This window comes from Cavia porcellus, unplaced genomic scaffold (genome assembly GCF_034190915.1).
Source record: "Cavia porcellus strain 051 isolate PalLab524CR breed Dunkin Hartley unplaced genomic scaffold, mCavPor4.1 scaffold_24, whole genome shotgun sequence".
In the NCBI taxonomy this organism is placed as follows: Eukaryota; Metazoa; Chordata; class Mammalia; order Rodentia; family Caviidae; genus Cavia; species Cavia porcellus.
In genome coordinates this window covers 7,849,862-7,873,079 of record NW_026947507.1, presented here as the reverse complement: position 1 = coordinate 7,873,079, position 23,218 = coordinate 7,849,862, and the positions used below count along the sequence as shown (strand labels likewise).

General features: G+C 35.6%; 1 protein-coding gene and 1 pseudogene across 16 annotated transcripts in view; both read right to left on the bottom strand.

Moving 5' to 3' along the window:
* Window positions 1-1,574: 1,574 nt before the first annotated feature.
* The window catches only part of Pcm1 (pericentriolar material 1), an 87,100-nt gene continuing 65,456 nt past the window's right edge, over window positions 1,575-23,218 (bottom strand). For 15 of the 16 annotated variants that reach the window (XM_063234620.1, XM_013151636.3, XM_063234616.1 and 12 more), the window contains 10 exons: window positions 20,797-20,931; window positions 15,471-15,668; window positions 11,789-11,851; window positions 11,196-11,331; window positions 10,098-10,258; window positions 7,551-7,623; window positions 6,794-7,050; window positions 5,717-5,809; window positions 5,513-5,625; window positions 1,575-3,844 (listed from right to left, as the gene is read on the bottom strand). In XM_063234620.1, coding sequence (XP_063090690.1) covers window position 3,844; window positions 5,513-5,625; window positions 5,717-5,809; window positions 6,794-7,050; window positions 7,551-7,623; window positions 10,098-10,258; window positions 11,196-11,331; window positions 11,789-11,851; window positions 15,471-15,668; window positions 20,797-20,931 — 1,230 coding nt within the window. In that variant the 3' untranslated portion in view covers window positions 1,575-3,843. The remainder of the gene's footprint in view (window positions 3,845-5,512; window positions 5,626-5,716; window positions 5,810-6,793; window positions 7,051-7,550; window positions 7,624-10,097; window positions 10,259-11,195; window positions 11,332-11,788; window positions 11,852-15,470; window positions 15,669-20,796; window positions 20,932-23,218) is intronic. The other variant, XM_063234618.1, reaches the window with a different exon arrangement.
* Window positions 15,639-20,786, bottom strand: LOC106027531 (aminoacyl tRNA synthase complex-interacting multifunctional protein 1-like; annotated as a pseudogene).

The window sequence follows — 23,218 nt, the reverse complement described above, 5'->3', positions numbered from 1 at the left end:
AAAAATGATGTTTTATATACATACTAATCATGCTTTTTTTGAGGGGGGGTACCCAGAATCAAACCTAGGATCTTGCACTTGCCAGGCAGGTGCTGTGCCACTGAGCTATATTCCTGGCCACTAATCATGCTTTCATATATATATATGAATTTTTCTCCCTTTATAAGACGGGTTTTTGCCATTCAGTTCAGGCTGGCCTTGAGCTCACTTTGCTGGGATTATAAATGTGTGTCACTATGCCCAACTATATTTTATATTTTGACGTTTTAAGAAACTTGTTTAGTAGGGAAAGGTCACCCTCCTACAGGCTCTGAAGCTTTCTTACAGAATGCCAAAGGGTGAGACCAGAAGCAGGTCTTTCATATGTAAACCAACTCATCCTTTGTCGGCAGTGCCAACTATCTATCTCCTTATTTAACTCCTGTGCAAGCCAGTATTTTTACTTTTACATTATCCCAAGGCAAGGTACCAGGCAGTAGAGACCACAGTTATACCCCAGCTCCTCCAGAATTTGGAATAGCCAATGCTCAACTGTTCACTCTGCCCTGTTTTCTCCTAGGAAACTTCAATAAAGACTCTAACCAGACTCAGTTTTTGGCCTCTTGATCAAAACGTGATTTTCCCTATAACCCTAATGTGGCAGCAGCAGACATGCTTGCTAGTGTTAGAGGCAGCTGAGTTAGAAAAGCAGTCATATATGGCTGGGCCCTCGAAGAAACTAGTGCAGAAGACCAACTGTGACACCTTCAAGCTGTGACCCAGACCTCAAAACAAAAGATAAAACAAAGGCAGTCACATCCTAAGGATAAAACACCAGGGAATGATATTCTAAATAGGCCTCTACACCCTGAGAAAGCCAAAAGGAGCCACTAACCCAACCCGCTACAAAGAGCTCCTGCTCTACATTCATGCCCACTTGTTATGTGACATGCTTCCAATTTATCCCTGATTTAATTAACTTTACATGAGCAATTATAATCATACTGGTTGGCCATATACCCACCTCGCAAGTGCCCATGTTTCGCCCACCTTGGAGATGCCTCACTTTGTGGTTTTGTTCTATAAATAAAGTCCTTAGAAAAAACAGTCTGGCAACCCACCCAGGACCCCTTCTCTGTCTCTCTCTTGGGACAGAAGCTTTCTTTCTCTTAATAAATCTAATCTGCTCTTAACCTCTGTTGTTCCTAAAATTAATTCTTCGATTTTCGAGAACATAAACTCGTACTGGGGGACATCTAGTAAGTCGGGAGCTTTTTCCTCTACGTGGCTAGAACCTGAAAACACAATAAACTTCCTCCCAAGGCTCATTTTCCTTTCCTTCTGTAGCCACACTAACAGGACTACATCATATCCGACATTCACATTCTTAGAACAGTATATAAAATAAATGTAACTAAGAAATAGCAAAGCCTGTATTCACTGTAAGAGAAACTGTCATGAAGTTTAACAAATATTTCTGGCTAATAAAAATGTCCTTTTTCTATGTTCAGATTTTCTTTTTAAGAGTCAAGCCACAATTCTAAAATAAATTCTAAAGTATATCAATTTAAATAAAAATGCAATTCAGGACTGTATGTAGTATATACATTTATTAACAGTGAAAAAGCATTTACCCAAACTGAATGTTACAAAATACAAAGGGTATTACCAGTCTGGCTAGCTCATTATTTTAATTATTATCTCAACCTGCACAGGATTCTTTCTCACTTATTTTGACATTTTCTCCCTCTATCTCTAACCAAATGTTTAACTTAAAAATTAAGACAAATAAGAATATTAATTTCTAACTCTTTAGAAATACTTACTAAAAAAAAAAAAAAAAAAAAAAAAAAAAACAATGAACAAGTAACCTGCTCCCAAACCCTAGATATTTTAAAACTAAAGTATATACTAAAATAGGCAAACAACAGACTAGAAAGTTTAATAAGGTTTTTAGGTACCATGGTAATAACTAAATATTAGCTGTAAGTCAAATAAGCTAGTTTAATGAGGCTTTGAGGTACTACAGTAATAACTAAGGTATTAAACACAATTCTTATGCATGCAGAGAAAGACAGCTGCAATATATGCAAGGTTTAGCTTAAGTACCAAATGAAGTTTCCCCCTTTACTTACTAGTTTAGAAAATACAGAGCTTGCCTAGACATACAGTGTAACTTACTGTCCCCAATTTCTGAAGTCACTACAGCTAGGTAAGAACTCATTTTAGACTGGTAGTTTTCTGAATGGGTTTTTAATAAGGTTGGAGATATAATTTAAACTAAGTAGCAATTTGGTAAATTTCCCCATAGGGAAATCCTCATTTAGTATTTCCTGATTCAAGATTATAGTTTATGCTATTTAAAGTTATCACACAAATAACTACTTTAAAAGAATGTCAAACATGGTTTTTTTTTAATATGGAATATCTGAGACAACTGTTACTACATTTAAAAGATACTTTGGAACTAAGATCTAATACCTCATATTGTTCACATTTTATTCCAGGAAGCATCTGTAAGACTGACTTATTCACTGTTAGTTGGCTCTGTCTGTCAGGCCTAACTCGGTCTATGGTAATAATGGGATAAACCAGTAAATCATCTTTAAAAAGATGGTTTACTTAGTGAAATCATAGATTTTCTGTATTCAGTACTTCAATACTTCTGTAAACCTGCTTCTTTCTTACTCCACAGAATCAAAGGCTAGACTTTGGTTTTACACATTTTTTGTCTTTTTGAGACAGGGTCTCCTTATGCTGGCCTGAGCTCACTTTGTAGCCCAATCTGGTCTCAAACTCACAATTCTCGTGCCTCAGCCTCCCAAGTGCAGGGATTATAGGCATGCGCCACCATGCTTGGCTTAAACTATCATTTTAAAAGGCAAGTTTCTCTAAAGGCATACAGAATTTTAATGCTGTTACATAATTTAAATCTACTTATTCCTACTTGAAAGAGTCTGGTCTTTCATTTAAAAGTCATCAAAATGTTATTTGTCTCTGCAGAAATACTCCCTGATTATATTTTTTACTTTTAAACTGAGGCAACAGACAGGATTTTCAAATATAGAAAACATTTATTTTAATAGACAACTATATAAATTCTAGGTGCTAATGATTTATGTTCTAAACTTCTAATGCATTTTAAATATAGATTATTAACAAATATTCTTTGATAACTTCACAGGTACCTTAACTATCTTTATCACCTGCACATTTTTAAAGAGGAGTGGGGTGATTCTAGAGATCTAACCCAAGGCCTTGTGCATATCTGGCAAGTGTACTACCACCAAGCTACGTCCCCAGGCCTGCTCTATTCTTACACAGAAATAGGAGCTGCAGGTACCTAAAGAACACTGGACTTAGCAGTAGCAACACTGGTATGAGTTGGAAGATAGGGCTATGTTGGGGCTTTATAATAAATAATATATTTAATTTCTGACCACTGCTTAGAGTTGCCTAAAATTACACAGAACAGAAATTTGCTATATTGAATTCAACATAATTTCCAAAGAACGATACAGGTAAGTTCAAACTTTATTTAAGACTATACTTTAAATTTAACATTACCAAACATCACAATGAGAAAAAAAAAATCTAGGATACAAAAGAAAAAGATAAAAGGAAAAAACCCAATAACCTCACAGTGTATCAAGGCTTGAATCTGTCCAGAATTCAGTTTCTGATGTATAAACTGCCATGGGCAGAAATTAGCACATCTATCAAAAATGCAGTGTCAAACTAATTTACATTTTTATACAGCTCAAAACATGTGTTTATTTAGTATCATTTTTGTGTATGCACTGACTATGTAAAGAGAATCAGATGAACCTCTGAAGATATCTCGCAGACTTGACTCCCACTGTTTCTGAAAAACAGAATATTAATGTTTTATAAGTCATTTATTGAATTAAGACTACTTACTAAAATTTGTTTATAACATTGTTTTCAGCCATGAAAGCCTTTATTTGTAATATAAGATTATTAAAATGGCAATCCTAATTTAACTAAAGTTCCCTGATAACGCACAAGAAGAAGGAATAGGAGACAGTTTGTTTTTCATTATGGCAGACTAAGCAGATACTTCCTGCCTCCAAGAACTAAAACACCATACCAGAAAAAAAACAAAACAAAACAAAAAAAACCTCCCAGTACCGATGGGGAAAAGAAAAAAAAACAACTATTAAAAAATTTAACTATAGGTTAATAGACCAACAAAAGAAGAGAGGCCAGAAAACAGAACAGAAGGTATCAACAAAAAATAACTAGAAAGTCTAAAACAGATGGGGCATAGCAGAACAGAACAGAGGGAGATGCAGTCTAGAACATTAGGAAAGATCGCAGCTGAGACAGATGCAATGTGCTGAAACAGGCAGAGCTGAGCAGATAACCGCGGTCCTAACTGAAGGCTTGATATCTGAATGGCCTACCCTTCTCCTGAACCCATTGTCAGAAAAAATAAAGGGGGAAAATAATGAAAAATAAAAGTTGTATATATAACCAAATGAATTGGTGGGAAAAGCATAAGGAAAATCCTTTGATCTTGATGCAAGAAATATTCTCTAAATAGTTCATGAGTTATGCTATTTTCCCCAGAGAAGGAAAGCTGGAACTATCTCTTGGCTCCATAAAGGAGGATATTTATCTGGCATCAATCTCAAGAAAAGTTTATAAAATTTTTTACAGTTATAAAAGGGAGATAAGAGGAAGGGTACTGATTAAAGATAAAGGTTTGTATGTGTGTATTTTTTTAAAGTAGCATAGGTAAAAAGCAGAAAAATAAAATGAATACAGAATGAGAGGTCTACATTCAAGAAATATGAGAAATACTATTTGAGTATGAAACACTTAGAAAAAAATCACAAAAATCAAAATTACAGTTTTCTCCAAAAGAACAATCAATAACGAAAAGGAGTAGGCTCTTACTGCTTATCGACTTTTCTTTCGTAGTACTTAACACTGAATCCATAGCCTTTGCACTGAGCTACATCCTCTTCTTTTTATTTACTTACTTATTTTTAAATTTTGAGACAGACTCTCTCTAAGTCTCCCAGGCTGTACTTGAACTTGTTATTCTCCTGATTTAGCATCTCAGAGTGCTGGATTACAGGAATGTGCTACCATGCCTGGCTTAATTCTTTTGTGCCTTTCTTTCTTAAACCACATGCGTATATATTATATATTATCCTGCTAAAACTAAGTCTTTTAAAAACAGGAAAAAAGTACCTGATATCATTAAGTCAATAAATTAAGTATCAGTAAGTCAATAAATTAAGAAGCTAAACTAACATTTTTTCAGAATGACTCTTTTCTAATACTAGGCTTAAATTTCTCAGGTAAAATATTTGAAAAACAAGCCAAAATGGTAGGACCATGCATGATTCAATATTTTTCAAAATAAATTAAAATTGGGGCTGGGGATTTAGCTCAGCGGCGTAAGTGCCTGCCTTGCAAGCAGGTAGTTGTGAGTTCGATCCCTGGTACCGATAAAAAGGAACAAGACAAAAAAAATAAATAAATAAAATTGATAACCTACCATGTGCTTTTAGTGTGAGAATTTTCAGCTAATTCTTCAGTCTGCATTTCATGTATTTCACTAGATGAATGGTTTTTCTGTTCTTCTTCTATCATTTTCCTCCTAAGATCTGCCTTTAGAATAAAAATTTAAAGCTTAAATCATTTTTCACTTCAACAGTATCTGTTATACGAAAACGTAAATTTAATTAAAGAGAGCACATACGTCTGAATATATTGTCAATTTAAGTGGTAAATCTTCAACTTTCACAAAGTCTTCTTCATCAGACTTTTGACTTATGTTACCAGATTCTGCTTCCTATAAGAAAAATTATATTTAAATTTTATTATTTTATTTTATTTATTTATTTTTTTGTTAGCAGGGATTGAACTCACGACCTTGTGCTTGCCAGGCAAGTGCTTGTGCTGCTGAGCTAAATCACTGGCCCTGTATTTAATTTACAGGTACATTCTCTCTCTGATCTAAATCTAAATTATCTGTACCAAGAAACAGACTCATAAGTAAGTACATATGAGTAATTCTATTATATTTTACTTTCTTCTATCTTCATACTTCTGTGAGTAAATCAGAAATCTATAGAGTTCCCAAGAAGGGTCAACTATCTGCAGCTGCGAGAACACACTAGTGGGAGTTTTTGCACCCGTTAAAAGAAAAAAAAAAGAAAAGCCAGTTTACACAAGACACGTTAAGGTAACCAGAAAGCAACTCTTGTTTTTCAATGTTTATAAAATACACCTGAGCTATATTCCCAGCGGACTATAAGGAAACATTTACAAACTTTTCAACTCTGTTGAAATCCAATTAAAAACACGAGGCATGAATTTAGTACTTCACTTCTGTAACAACATAAAACTGTGTTTTTTTAAAACTTGGTTCTTTTCTTGCCCTAGTTCGCACTTCTAATTTTTCTAAGTGCAACTTTTCTATCAACTACTCAAGTTACAAAGCTATAAAAAGGATAATTCTTAGGTTTTGAGATGATCATCCTATCACTCTTTTGTTAAAATTTAAAATTATGTATGAATAAGAAACAAAAACGTTTTGACCAGTTCTAAACCTAAACACAAAGTGGAGTTTAGTTTATACGCAGAAAATGTTATTTTTTCTTTTTTTTTTTTAATCGGTACCGGGGATCGAACTTACAACTGCCTGCTTGCAAGGCAGGTGCTTATGCCACTGAGCTAAATCTCCAGCCCTATATGCAGAAAATGTTAACCTGAAAATGAAGAAATATGCAGAGAAATAAAAACCAAAGTATGTGGAAGTATAAATGATACATACGTAGTCATTCACAAGCACTGGGGATTCAGTGTCAGGACTTCCAGCCAGTGAGCTTTCAGGAGTTTCCTGAGCAGATTTAACTTCTTTGACTCTAGGCACTAAGGTTTCAATTTCAGTTAAAGGTAATGGCAAGGGGTTAGGCTGCTGAGATGAATCAACAATAGTAAGCGAGTCCTTTTGGGCAGCACTATTTAAAGGTTGCTCATTTTCCAAGATATTGAGATAACATGGTTTCACAGGAGAGCTATCTTGGTCATCTGTCATCAAAAGATTGTAATGAAAGCAGTTAAATTTTACTCTATTAACTGAAATAAAGACAATATGCATGAATGACAGCAATCGAAAGACACTGAACACTTAAAAGAAAAGATAAATACAAAGTTTTCTTAGTCAAGCTTAGTTCATTAGACCCATCTCGAACATTTTAAAAATTAGAGTCTGGAAACTTACCTGATTTCTAATCAGGATTTTCAGGAGTAAGGCCCAGGAATTTTAAAAATTACCCTTGTTTATATCTAAAGATGTTCTTTGCAGAATTTTTCAGTATGGGGATAAATATTTGTCAGCTTTTAAAATTGCTGTTTGCAGAAACAAAGCCCTCTTAGCTTTCTACAAAAGATTTACTAGGAGAAGAAAGATACATATCAAGGCCAAAGTACCTTCAAAATTACATTAGCTAGGAATTTTTTTTAAGGTTTATACACACAGAAGATACTTTAGATAATCTTTAAAGTAAACATTTATTTTGATTTCTTACCTTTACTAGTGGGTTCTTGTTCTGATGGGGTCTTTGTGCTTTCTGCTGTTTTTTCAAGATCACGTTGTAGAACCTAGAATGAAAAAAGATGGTTTTAATAGTAAGGTCTTAAAATACGTGCTTATTTGTAAAAGAGACGGTTACTACTGTGTGGTTTTTGTCCAATCTAAGAGCTTAAATGAACTAAAAATGAAGTTAAAAAACCTTTCTAAAAGTGTTTCAAAGGTTTGGTAGCAACTACAAGATGTCTATGTAAACAATTTCTTTTTCTTCTTGGACAAACTCAAAACAACTTGGAGAACAGGAATATCATAGATTCCACATTTTAAAATTTATTTTTCTTAGACTATCTTTAATAAAAGTAAAATACCCCTATAAAGTTAACATTAAGTGAATATAAAACTGAACTGTCCAGGAGAGAAAGAGGAACAATGTGACATTTTCAACAAGAGGAAACAGACTGAGTTCACAATTAGACGCAGCAGAGCTAAGGAAGGAGTGATAGTGGAGATGAGGTTCATGATGAAAAGAGGGTGGTGGCAGTAGTTATTTAAAACTTTTTCAGAAAAATGTGGACACCTATGTTCTCATGTTCAACCTCAATAGAAAATGGGAGGTTATAGTCAGAGAAACTAAACTAGAGAATGTCACACTTTGAGGGAAAAGGTCGATAAATAAGGCACAAATCAGAATGTGCTAAACTATGCAGTGGAAACAGTAGGATTTAGTGCACGTCTGCACAATGGAGCACTCTGCTCCATTTCCTTATTTCACTCAAGAATACCAGTTTATATAATTCATACAGGAGAAGAATGGAGAATTTTTTCTTTGAAGAAACTAAAACACTCTGAAGAAGACTAATAGATTCTAACCTAGGGAGTATTTATCAGAAGGCTGACCATGTACTCAAATGGCTTACAAGAACCCCAAAAGAACCCAAACCAGATTTCTGCATATCACTCTTTAATATAAATACTCAAGGCCTCAAAGATATCTAAGGAAAGCCTCAAATAAGACAAGCTATTCCTTCCATTACAGAACATGGCATTATAAGAAAGCAACCAGAGAAAAAGAAATAAATATTTAGAAATAAAAAAGGTGGCAGTTTAAATAAAAATTTATACAAATTTTAAGGCCAAAGAAATTTAAGGAAATAAACAAGATACAGCAATGACAGGATAAAAGGGAAAGAGAAGAAAGTGAGATCACCAATCCACGAGAGGAAATAATATTAATTCCAGAAGGAATAAAAAAAGAAACTGGTGGTGAAAATATTACCAAATTGCAGAACAGGATGTAAATTGAAAAGACCCACAGAGTATATTAAAGAGTTGTGACAATGCATATTATTTTAAAATTTTAGAACTCCAAGAAGAAAAAGTTTTGGAATAGGGAGGGGAAAAAAGGCACAAAGGATGAGAACTAAGAAAGATCCTGGGATTTAAACTAGGAGGCAGTGCTTTTGAAGATCTGAAGGAAAATATTTTCATCACAGAAGAATTAAGATTTTCTAAAATATTTTTACCCATGCATGTTGCTGCATGTGTGTAATCTCAGCATTGTGGGAGGCTGACGCAGGAAAACTGCAAGTCTGAGACCAGCCTGAGCAATTTAGGGAGACCCTGTCTCAACTCTGAATTCTTTTTTAGAAAGTTATTGGAAAGGATGTCCCCTCAAAATGAGGTAGTAAACCAAGAGAAACAACAAATATTAAATTCCAGAAAGAAAGATTTGAGAAGGAACATAAACAGACACAATCAGATTCCTCTTGGTAGCTATTAAGCAGGAATGAAGACTAGCCAAACCTGGAATGCAACAAGAAGGTGCATCCTGGGAGTAGGGGGAGCTGGGCAATTTAGCTCATATAGAAAATCCTGCTGCGGGATTTACATAGCTACTAAGGGATCCACAGAAAGTTGGGTGTATGCTCAAGGAAAATAAAACAACTATTAAATTCAGGAGAGAGTAATATATATTTGCGTCAGCAGGCAGTAATATTTACAGCTTAATTAAATCTAAATATTTGCATAAATACAGATTTAACTTAAAAGACACATACACACTATGCAGACATATGGACAGGTAAACAGCAGACGAAATTGTACAAAGGGCTGCCTCTGGAATGGAATGAGGTAGAGGCAGAAATGGAAGTGATTTTATTTTTGTTATGTATTATTTTCTTTAATGACTCGGGAAAAATATAGAGACTAAATACCCTTATCTTCTAAATATCTTAACTATTTTACATGTTTGCTACACAAATAAAAAAGTGTTTTCAAATTAAACATTACTGAATACAAAAAAAAATTTGGTGTTTCGGAATTCTCAATAGTTTTTTTTATTAGCATGTCTGTGGTATGTGATTACATTCATCATGGGGAGTTGGTACATGTACATAACACATCTTAACTCTTTTCTGACTCTCATTATGTATTAAACATGCTTGTATTCATGAAAATAAGAATGAGAAAAGCTGTAAATCTTGCCATTTTTCAGAAGGCTCTTGCTTTTAGTAGTTGGAAGGTGTGCAGCCCTACACTAGAATACCTGATCATCATGTTCATTTTCTTCTGTAGTTTCCGTGTTAGCTTGAAGTGAAGTCTGGACATCTACAGGGCTCTCTTCAAATTCTTCTATTTCTTCATCCTCATTCTCATCTTCTCCACTTCCATAATTAGTTAGAGCCTGAGTTTCCGCTTTAGACAAGTCTGAGTTGATTGAAACACAATTTTTAGTAAATTTCATTCTCCCCCCACCCCCGAGGTGAGGTCTCTGCTGTTGCTCAGGCTGGTCCTGAACCCAAGCAGTCTTCCCACCTCAGCCTCTAGGACAGCTGGCACGTTAAGTATGCACCACTGTGTCCACACCATTTAATCGTTATAATGAATGGCTGCCATTTATTGCATGCCACACGTGTTTACATATAACGTCTAAAACCTTCAAGTTGGTAAATAAAAGTACCAGAAATTATGGAGCAAAGAGACCAGGTAATTTAGTCAAAATCATAAGTAAAACTCCAATAGTTTGACACTTAATTCTACATTTATTACACCTCTCCACACTGATTTTAATAAGGGAAATATAAAGAACTAAGGTATAGGCAAACCATGAAGGGCCCTGGACAGACAGACCAAGCCAATTCACCCTTCTTGTGATCCCACCAGTGCAAACACCCCACCCCCACCCCATTCACGGTAAGCAACCAGTTGATTGGAAGACAAGTTGAGTTGATAGCAACCAAGGTACAAAAACAATTAAATGCTTGTATTGTCTGATTCACTTTGCAGGCCACAGCTGGAGGTCTGAGCATCTATTAGCAGGATAACAGTATGCAATATAGCAAATGTGGTGGATTTCCTTCTGTCTTGTTTTTGAAATTCAATATTATTCTGTTTTGTTTTATTGTTTTGTTTTATTCAGTGTTCTATTTTAATTTTTTTTTTTAATTTTACTATGTCTGATGGTATGGACAACTATTTTGAAGATAATAAGATATAGTATAGCAGCCATTGTTGATCTCCTATTTGAAGTTCTGTACCACTTTCGCTGCTTTTATTGCCTCTATTCTTTTATTTTGTTAGGTTTATTTTCTTTAAAATAAAAAAGAACTAAGGTATAAATATGGCAGAGAGCCTTTAAACTTACTAATTGACACTGGGCATCTGTCACTTTCTTCGTCGTCGTCTTGATCAGAAACATCAGATCTCACATTTTTGGGACCTTCGGCACCATATACCTCAGATGTCTGAGTCTGCTTAATTGTTTCAGTTTCATCCTTGTCCTGGCAGTAAATAATCTGAGTTACTAATTCCTTAAAGTACTTCAAAATGGTACACAGTAAACACTTTCATAAAAATAATGATCATTATGTAAGAAAAATACAGAAACATTTTTGGTGGTCTAGTTTTTTAAAAATTTGGTTCTGGTGATTGAATCTAGGACCTTTGTACTGAACTACATTCTTTTTTTCTAACTTTTCATTTTGAGACACGGTCGCACTGAACTACTAAATTGCACAGGCTGGGCTCAAACTTGTGATCCTCCTGCCTTATCTTACCAGAGCACTTGAATTATAGGCATGTGTCACCACATCCAGCTAGTTTTATTTTTAAAAGAAAAGTACTTTTCAGAACAAAGATGTTACATTCTGGTCTTAAATATTGAGGTAAAAACTGTTAAACTTATTTATATTTTGTTCCAAAAGCATTATTTATAGGCACAAATTCATCAACACATACTTTGTCTTCATCATCAATCTCTCCAGCAGGTGAGCTGTGATCTCCTTCAAGAATCCTTTTGGCCTGTTAGCAAATCAATTAAACAGAATTTACCAAAACATTTACATAATTCAGTAAACTTAAGTGTTGCTTCTGTTTTTGATATCAAGAATCGAACTCAGGATCTTGTGCTTGCCAGGAGGTGCTGTGCCACTGAGCTATAGCTCTCTGTTTTTAACTGCCATCCAAATTCTTTATTAGAAATGTAAAGTCAACTATTTTAATCTTACTTATTGCTGCACAGGGGATTGAACTCAGGACCTTCCATTACATCGTATCTTCAGCTCCACCCCATCCTTACTTTTAATGTTTTCTGAGACAGGATCTCATAGAGTTGCTAAACTGCCCAGGCTGGGCTAGCACTTGCTATTCTCTAACCTTAGAATTACGGGCCTTAGAATTACTGCCCCTGCAAGCGCCACATCCTCCTTAAATCTTTAAAATTAACAAAGCAAAAAGTAACACTCCCCACCTGTTAGCTGGATATATAAAAGCAAACAAAACTTACAGGTCAAAATCAAGAAGCACGCATTTTTCATCTCCCAAATCTCATCCCTTCCTTAGTATTCTAAGCCTCAGTAACCGTTTACTGACCCTGATACACAAACTATGGAATTAGAAATCAGCCTTTGTTTAGTTTCATTATCCAATATCAGAATCATTAGACTGTGTTACTGACTGAATTATTAAAATGCATCTATTGCCACATATCAATCTAAGGGACATTAGCTTGTCATTATTTTTTGGTACCACAAGTCAAACTGAGGATCTTGAGCTCATGAGGCAGGCACTTCTGCTGCTGAGCTATATTCCCAACCCTGGCTTATCATTTTTTACCAGGAAAATTTCAACTCTTTTTTGTTTTTTCCAGACAAGGTCATGCTATATAGTACAGACTGGCCTTGAACTCACTATGTAGTCAAGCTGGCCTTGAGCTTGCAGCAATCCTCCTACTTCAGCCTCCCTAGTGCCAGGATGACAAGTTACAGTTTCAACTCTTAAAACTGATCCCAGAGCTGGGGATGTAGCTCTGTGGCATTAAGCCTGCTTGGCAAGTGTGAGGCCTTGAGTTCGCTTCCCGGTACCCACACACCAGCAAAAAAAGTCTAGTCTAGCTACTTCCGTCTTTACAGTATCTGTTTAATATGTTAACCAGTTAATTTCTTTTACACTGCATATGAGATTCTAATAGAGGTGCCTTTAAAACCGAGAGATTTAAAAAAAGACATAAGTCTGTGTCCAGCCTTGTAACTTGGTCTCTTTAAATTGCCCTTTTCTTCCCACATATATGTCATGATGTGAAGGAAACTGCTCTACAAGCCCTGGAACAGGTGAGATCAGCGGAACCAGAAGTGCAACATGCACATGTATATTCCTGACCTTATGCAACACACACCTCTCAGCTTCCAGTTTTGTCCTCCCCCTGTATAATCATAGAGCTATTCTAATGGGAAAAACTGTTTCCAACTTGTTTTCCTGGTCTGGCCAAACCAAGAATAAATTCTTTTCTTGTCGCTGTCTTTGTGTCTGTCTGTGTGTCCATTCCCACTCCACCCTTGCTGGCCACATTTCTGCTAAAACACAGAGAGTCAGGCCTCTGATAAAAAGATTATAGCATCCTTATATTTATTTATTTGAGTTGATAAAAACAAGGCCCCAGGCCAGGGATTTAGCTCAGCGGCATAAGCACCTGCTTGGCAAGCTCAGGATTGTGAGTCCCTGAGGCCAAAAAAAAAGGCCCCCAAAATACAGACACGATAGCTAGATCTGCATGCCATCCCACAGATTAGACAACAGCTCAAATATGTACTGTCACAAGCTCAATAAGCCTAAACAATATGGCAAACACACAGAAATAATATAATCATCCTAAAAGGTTTATAAAAATAGATTATGTGTGCTGATATGAATAGCTATTTTGAAGAAAATGTGATACTATGATAGCCATTGCTGATTTCCTATCATCTCATTTTAAAGTCCTATAATGTTGTTATTCTTTGTTTTGATTGGTTCTACTTTGTTTTCTACTATTTGATTTCAATGTATGTGAGGGTATAGACAGCTATTTTGAAAAGAACAAGAGATGGTAGTCATTGTTGATTTTCCTATTGTCTGGTTTTGAAGGCCTGTAATGCTTTCATTCTTTTGTTTTGATTGGTTTTAGTATTTCATTTTGTTTGAATTTACTGTGCATGAAAATATGGACAACTATTTCAAAGAAAACAAGAGACATTATGGTAGTCACTGTTGGTTTCCTGTTGTCTTGTTTTGAACTCCTGTGTTGTTTATATTGTTCTGATCTAATCTGCTTTGTTCTGTTTTGTTTTCCAAAGAAAGCAAGCAAGCAAGCAAGCAAGCAAGCAAGCAAGCAAATCACCATGTTGACCGATGATCAGAACAAACTGACCCCGGCTCCTACTCCTTCCAGAAATGCCTTTGTTCATCTCCATGTTAGGCACCCCTTGTACATAGCTTGTTTTTCTATAAAATCAGTATTAGCTAACTAACTGTACCTGTAGTCCTATAGGTTGACTGTAGTTTGACCCAAAGTAACCTGTGATGTGATGCTAGTGTTCAAAACATCCCCAGACAAGTCTCAGCAATTCACTTTCAGGATCCCCTCGCTGCATCTCAGGAGCTTTCTCTCAATGAAAAATTTCCCACTCTTAACTTTCTTTGTCCTCAACTTCACTCTGACATGAACTTGGCATACCTCACAGATTGGGAGTTACGTCTCTATAATATTACTGCTTTGCTTAATGTGCTTCTGAATCCATCTCTCTTTCGGTTTTCCAACTGCTCATTCCTGTTTTAGTCATTACACATGTTTTTAGCACATGATCTTCTTCTCCATCTTCACTATCCTTTGTTTTCAATGTACTCCCTCTAAGATTCTTGAGACTACCACTCTAAAGTAGTTTGAAAAGAGACTGCCTTCCAAAAATTTATAATGGTATTATGCTGTTTTATTTTCCTTAAACTTTTAGCAATGACTGAACTATCTTTGGAATATAAACATCATGAAAAAATAAGATAGACAGCTGCAATTTGTTTATATCCTAAAGAAGAAAGGCTACCTCTTTCAGTCTGAGTCTTGGTCTCTCCTTTCATAATCTGAAGATAAAAGGATGCAGGTCTAGGAAAAAAGCTTCCTGATTAGCCTCACACTGAGAAGGAACAAATTTTCTATTTCACACAATCAAAATTAATTGCCAGAACAGACAAACACTACAGGGATGTGAACCTAAATTCCTAACCAATCAGTAAATATATCTATTGGTTGAAGTGACTCAGGGTGATATGTATTTATGGAGACTGGCAATAGCCCATTGCAGGCACTTGGTCAAGGACTGGATCCCAGTTCTCCTCTCCTCTTTGGAGGCCCGAATCAGTGACAAGGAAGTGAACTGGATATCTGACAATGTATATTTAGCCCCAATTCCTGTCTGCATTGCTGTTATTAGCTATTACCGCTACTCTTGAATTCACTATTGTAAAACATGTACCGATTTATAATCTGATCAACTGATATTAAAAGTATTTATACTAAGATTAAAGATGACTATAGTTATTAATAACGGTCAAGAACTATATTCATAGTTTAATTTTTAGCATTCCTAAATACAAAATGGATGTTACTTACCTCTTTGGCATACGATTGTATCACTCCGGCTGTTTCTATTTTCCTTTTGCATCTCTGTTTAACAGTTATACTATTATTATCCAAATCTTGCATAAGCTTAAAAAAAGCCAATTCATTAAACAGCACTTCAGATATCTCTACAAGAAGATCTTCTCCACAGTCTTTCAGTTTTCTGCCTGCAAATTTTGACAGTGAATCCTATTCAAAGATAAACACAATGATTTTGAGGTCACAGAAACTTCAACTGTTGATACACTAATTGATGATTAAAAGATTATGACATGTATAGATAGTTATTGAAAAACTTGAAACCAATGGCTAAGATTATTAAGGAAAGGCAAATATGATTAAAAAATATTACTATATTACTAAGAAGAAAGAATATGCATCAATAATATATACACAAAGGGAGGGAAAGAATACATGGTCATTCATAAATTTAGTCCCTCATTAATATAATTCCTGAGAGTATAAACATGAGCTAGATATACACTACAGTAATTAAGTACGATGAGAGAAAAATACAAAATGTCCCAAATCTAAATGGTCTCATTGGAGTTTTTAGTTTCCCCCTTTACACATTAGTCAATCATTCTAATCTAAATTATTTTTCAGAATAAGTTTAAAAGTAAACTTTAGTTCAAGTTGAATGCATCATGAAATGAACAGTCTCCTGTATTCTACAGTTTTTACAAAACTCCTTCCTCCTTTTCCCTAAAAACATGTCCTATGTTATTCAAAAAACAGGCAAAGAACTATGATGCTTAGTGTCCTATCATCCAAAGACATTATCGAGTTTAGTCATGGAAAGAAGTACATACACATTTAGAGTGCCCTGTGGGGGAAAAAACCCAACAGAATTCACAAGGATAAAAGACAGTAATTTATTTTTTAGGTAAGTGACAAACATAGTCATTGTACTATCTCAGGTGTTTCCTCTGATGTACTTTAGTAACGGCTGCTTTTGATCTTATTTGATTTCACTCTTGGACATGGTCTGAGCCCTGCACGCCCCCTTTCTTTCACCTTAAAGGAACACCTAGTATACGGTGACATAGTTGGCTCTGATACACAGGACAGGCTGTTATCTGCTCCCAGGTCTTTTTCTTAGGATTCAGCTCCTTTTGAGGCTCTCCAGGGAAAGTATCAAAGTAACTCTGTCTGCAGGAGAAGCCAAGATTTCAACCTTTTCTGGTGAACTAGCACACACTGCCATTGCTTAAGATAGGATTTTCCTCATCTTTGCATGTTGTAGGTTACAAAGTAAAACCGCCATCAGATTTTGCATCTTTTCAAATGGAACATGATTCACCAGGCCACTGATAATTGTTCTTGAGGTGTTTCTCCAACACCTATTTCTTATACATACAAAGAACCTGCATCAGGATGGGTTTTTTTTTTTTTTTTTTTGGCATTAATGATGCAACCAACTGGAAGAGTAGAGGAGAAAATACCTACTGACTTTAAGTCTGAGTTTCCTGCTGAAGACAGCAGCTACTTTTTCCTTCTTTTCTTCTCTACCTTCCCAATTTTCTCTTTTTACCTTCTTCTCCCTCTCCTTTTACCTGTTTTTTTTAACACCAGAACAATCAAATATTGGTCAAGACTCTATACTTTTTCACCACAGAATTAGCTTCTAGTGGAGTCCAAGATGGATATGGTGTTTGTTTCACTCCATTTTGAATTTCTGCCTGGATTAGCTCCTGTTTCAGTTTTTCAATTTCTTAGTTCAACTTGAAGTTTTTTCTTTTCTCTCCGTATTTTTCTTCAAAAAAGCAATCTGCTGTTTAAGATAATCAATAATTTGACCTGCCTCTATGCCCTTCATTTCAGTATCTTTAAAACAGCCTCACTGGTTGTTATTTTTGCAGAGAACTAGAAGAAAATCTTAGCGAGACAGACAGCGGCTCCAAAGGAGACTTGGTCAGGAATAGGAAGCAACCATAAGTAACTTACAGCTCGTGAAAAAAAAAAAGACTTAGTATTTAGGAAATATTAAGGGTAAATTAACTTTTATTCTTTATGTATGTGCCCTTGTGAGAAAAATGAGGATGGAGTTCAGATAGGAAATTAGCACTACGGCAAACTGGACAAACAACTGGAATATGTCAGAAGTCACAGAAACCCAGCTAAATCATTGATCAACATGTTTCCTACAAAAGAGAAGACATATGCAGAGCACAGGACCTAAAATGACTCTAGGCTTATGGGCACTAGGACCAATCAGAAAAGTGCTATTCCTAATCCTTTATTTGAATTTAGTGCTATTTTCAGGACCAATCAGAAGATGCTATTCCCAACCCTTTATATACATATGGGACAGACCAATTAAAAGACTGTTCCTGACCCTTCACTTATATCCGAGAAAAGGACATGCAAGTTTTTTGATCAATCAACCTCATCTGGCATGAAGCCAAGTGAATTTTTGCTAGGCCAACTATCCCAATGCCATAGTTACACGATGCAATGTCCAATGCAAGTTTTGTAAATATAAAGCTTCTTTCCCTTTATCCTCCTGTAGCTATAAGCCTTTCTTACCAGCCCATGCTCCCCACTGTAAAGTATACTCTTTTTTTTTTTTTTTACCTTCAATAAAACTATGCTCTTATGCCCTCTGCCTTGTGTTTTACCTGATTCTCTGTTCAGGATGCCAAGAAACCCTCTGTAAAGAAACCCTCAAGAGACACTTCTTTGGTAAAAGCCTGGAAAAAAGCAGTCAAATTTTCTTATCTTAAAAAAAGGAAGGAGGGGCCTGCATAGATCTTGATTTTCAAAAAAAGTGTAAATTATAAAGAAATAATTTCTCTTTCAAGCAGATTCTAAGATTTATTCCTGTAAGAATAAGCTAGCTACTGGCATGGTGGGGCACATCTGCAATCCCAGCACTCAGGAGGCTAAGGCAGGAAGATTGTTGCAAGTTCGAGATCAGCCTGGACTACAAAACAAGCTCAAGGCAAGCCTGAACTGCATAGCAAGACCCTGTCTCAAAAAGACAACAAACAAACAAAAAAGGAATAAGCTAGGTAGTTAAATTAACAAAAGTACATTTATCCAAAGATTTAAATTATTTTTAAGGCTGGAAGATTTAGAAATCTCAAGAAAATATAACAAAATGTCATGAGCTCTGTGGCAGAAAGAACAGACTGCTTTCAGGCTTGGACTCAGAAATATTGCAAAACACGGTTGTTGAATACTTCTGCTTCTGGTGAAAGTTACCTTCTTTCCTGTGGAGGAATGATTTCCCAGACTGTCACAGCATGGAGACAGGGATATCTTCTCTTCCTGCTCTCCCTAGGAATTCATAACCTTGGGCCTTGAGCACAGCAGGCAAGCACTACCCAAGTTATATCCACCAGCCACGTTTAGGGATGGGTAATTCTATTGTGAGGCATTGTCCTGCACATAGCAGAATATTTAGCAACAGGTCTGTCCCCTACCTAGTACCTTCCTTCCCTTTTTCCCTTCTTGTCTCCATTTTATCTGCTAGGACACACAAAATGTCTGCGTATACTGCCAAACCTCTGTGGAAGAAAAAAATCTCCCCTAATTGAGAATCACTGTTTTCACATACTGCTACATATGAGTAGAATGTCAGGCAGGTAGTTAGACATTACTGAATCTGAGGGACAAATGGGATGAAAACAGAATGCTTTGTCAGTCATAGTTACGCGATGAAACCAAGACCTCAGTATGTAATATATTTATAGTCATTTGCTAGGTCTCAAATCCAAAATGATCCAACAGAGCACAGTAACATTTTAAGGTGATAAACTGTATACATTCACTCTGACACAGAACTATGTCCGGAACAAGGCACACAGCATAGCTGGCTGCCTTAGCATACAACCCAAATACTATCAAAAAAAGAAACATTCTTTAAAGACTCTCTAGCCTTCAACTGATTTAGACTAGAACTTTGCCTTTCTTCAATTTTTTTCCCTAAGTATTTTACATAATTAAGTTCTGAGGAAACAATGACCATCTGAAAAGAACAAGGAAAACATTTTGTAATTCCAAAGTAACCACTAAGGAAAATGTAGAGCATCATAATCATCACATCACAGTTCCATGAACCCCGGAGGAACTCTTGTGTGCATAAAGATGTCACACTCACAGTCCATGCCGAAGCCTACATGGCACTGCCTGCTCTCTCATTTGCAGGAGTAATCCTCTCCATAGAGGCTTTACTCTGCCTATTACTTCTCTTATATGTATTGTTTAGATTCTGTTTTTAAAGACACAAAGAAGCATGAAGGCAGGGCCAGTTCTTCATAGGACCAAGCTCTCCAGTAACAGAGAATATTAATTACCAGAGACTGGGAATGGCAGAAGAAAGGAAGGATAAAGGAGATTAGAAAACAGGTATCAAACATAGAAGCTAGGCATGGTGATATAGGCCTACAACCTCGACAGTTAAGGAGGCTGAGGCAGAGGACTGCAAGATTAGCCCAGCCTGAGCAACTGAGTGAAACCACCTCACAATAAAAAAATAAAATGTCTGTGGATGCAGTCCAGTGAGAAGACCCTGTTTCAATCCCCAGTACCACCAGCAGGTAGGGTGGGGTAGGGGAAACCAGTTAAAAGTTCTAATGTTAGCAGTACAGGGAGATTACTGCAGTTCACAGTGACCTACTATATACTTATGAAAATCTAGAAGAGCTTCAAGGCTCAAACATAATGAAATGGTAATAACACAGAAATGCTGAATACCCTGATTTGATCAGTATACTCTATGTATGTATAGAAATTTCATGTTGTATTCCAATAGTATGATTGATTGATTTGATTGATTGAGTTGGAGGCAGGGTCTTACTATGTAGCCCAGGTTGAACTCGTGGTGATCCTCCTGGCTCAGCCTCCCGAGTGCTGGGATTACAAGTGTGCGCCACCATGACTGGCAATTTGAACAATTAATGCATGCTAATTGTTAATTTTTAAAAAGTTACTGTTAAATTTTTATAATTGGTAGCTGGTTTCTAGTCTCTAAAATTTTTCAGGTTCATAAACACCATAATAGAAACTCATAGAATTCTTTTAAACATTCTGAACTTGAAATGTTCTGAGTAGTTCTCACTGGAGAAAACTACAACCAATAAAGTTTCATTAGAGTTAGGTCCTAGAGATGATTATATTAAATGGAGACACAGTTGCTAGCTTACTTTTTTAATCAGTATACGCATAATCTAAAAAGCTTTAAAATGCTGTATCAAACACATGCTTAAATGGATTTATCTAGTTGAATAAACTATGTAATGCCAGAAAATGTGGAAAAAATACAAATCCTGATACAGTACATATTGATAAACTACACAGTAGAAACTCTTACCTGTAATATACTTCCAAGTTGTTTATGAAAGAACTTTACAAACTCCTTGCTGTCATCATTTTGCTGGGTAAGCGTCAAAACCATGCGTCTCACTGAAGTTAGAAGCTGAGAAGAGCATACTTCATCCATGTGCTCCTAAGAAAAATCCCAGTTGGTTAGAATTTACACTTATCTACAAAATATTAACCAACATGATATAAAGTTTAATTTTTCTTCCATAAACGTGTCTCATAAATTCTTAGATATACATTTGGAAAGATTTATTCATAAGAGCAACCAAACTTCTCCTCTATATACACAGAGATGTGGCAATTTTGACCTATGATACAGTGGACATGCATTCACATCTATCATGACAAGCTGGCTAGACAAAAATAAGGACATGAATTAAGGTTATGTGACTGTAGAAAGAAACAGGCAAATTGACAGAGAGAGAAAAAATTCTTAATTCACTGATGATAGAGCGATAAGATGACTGAATGTAATGCTGACAATAACAGACAAAATCTGCAATGGAATAGTCAACATCTGAAATGGAATGGGGCATAAGTAAAGCAAAATCACATTACTTATTTGCATTTGGTTGACCTCAAACTTTCTGAAATGCTAAATTTAATAAAGGAACCCTGATGAAAGAATAAAAGCTAAATCAGAACTATTTAACTGATACAAAGAGAAAAAATTTAGATTTAAGGAACATGACAATATCACTTATGTTGGGTATCTCTAGCAATTCTAGTAGCTTATGTTTTTGTTTTTGAGACACAGTCCTGATAGGAAGTTGAGGCTGGCCTTAACTCATTACGTAGCCCAAGCTGGCCTCCAATGACTGGATATCCTCCTGCCTCACTTAGCCAAGTGCTGGGATCACACATGTGCCACGATGCTAGTCTACTAAAGTGAACAGTTTTCTGTTGTTGTTTTTGGTTTTTTGAGATGAGTTCTCATTACGCAGTTTTAGCTAACCTTGAACTCACTTTGTAGTCCAGGTTGGCCTTGAACTCATAGCAATCCTCCAGCCTTAGCCTCCCAAGTATACTACGATACCTGGCAGACAGCTTGTTAAATGAGTATCATTAGACTTTAGCCAGGTAAAGTATCATCAGTATTTTCTGGTACCTCAGACATCTATGAAAGATTACTTAAAAAAATTATTCCAAGTTTTTGAAACTCTTAAGTTTTTACAAATTTTATGAATTCTTAAGATAATGTCCATTATCCTCAAACACTAAAAAACCTTTTTTTTTTTTGCAGTCCTGAGGATTAGACACAAAGCTTTCACACTGATCTACTCCCTAACCCTGTCTTATTTTTCTTTTGAGAAAGGATCTTACCAAGTTGCTAAGATGCCCAGGTAATGCTTAAAATTGCAATCTCCTGCCTCACTCTCCCACAGTGTTGTGATTACAGGGTATGCCACCATGCCAGGCCATATTAAATGTTTTAATATCTAATAGATTCTGAACAAAGAGTTATTATCACCTTATTTAACTATGCCATCAAATCAGACATTAAATACTTAATGTAATTCATTTCCTAAGTGAATTCAGGTTATATTTCCTAAGCATACAATTCAATCATTTTCATTTAAAAATTATAAAGTATAAAATATTAGAAGATAATTATACATATCAAATCAATAATACCATTTATACAGTGATAAAAATGCAAGCTTACAAATTTTTATTGTATTATTCACAACAGAAAACATAAAAGAAAAACACTTTATGCCTAAAAGCAAGAAATAACTTAAAAAATATAAGCCAATTCTCGAGTCAATAGTATTAGACTTAAATATCTATTTATAAAAGTAAATACACATTCTTGTAATTCATAACATAAATTTTTGTTTGGGAAGTGAATATATATTTATAAATAATAGGAGATAAATATAAAGAAAAATTGGTGAAACTGATATATTTATCACATTCATGTCTTTTCTCCTCCAATTCCCTTCACCCAATCTAAGTCCTACTGGATGTGTGTAGTATACTAAAAGATACATGTTATTCTATTGAGGAGATACACGCAGGTGGGAAGGAGGAAAAGCACTGTGCTAGGCAAAGGAGATAAACTCACAATATGCATCTTTGAACAATGTTACAGAGGACATAAAGTAGGCATGTGAGAAGGCATAGATAAGACAGCTATTGGAGTAGGCTATAGAAGATTTCACATCTTTCTGGTGTGAGAAACTGAAAGTATAAATAAGAACCAAAATGTACAACAGCAATTGTGAAATAAGAAATTGTTCAAAAGGAAAAGGGAACTAGAGAGGAGGGAAGGGGAAAGAAAGGAGAAAAGAAAAAAAAAATTAGAAAGGATGATACAGAAACAAAGGTTTCTAAATAAATAAGGGGAAGAAGGATTAAAGAGAGGGGGAAGAGAATAGGAAAAAAAGAGGAATAAAGACATATCACAT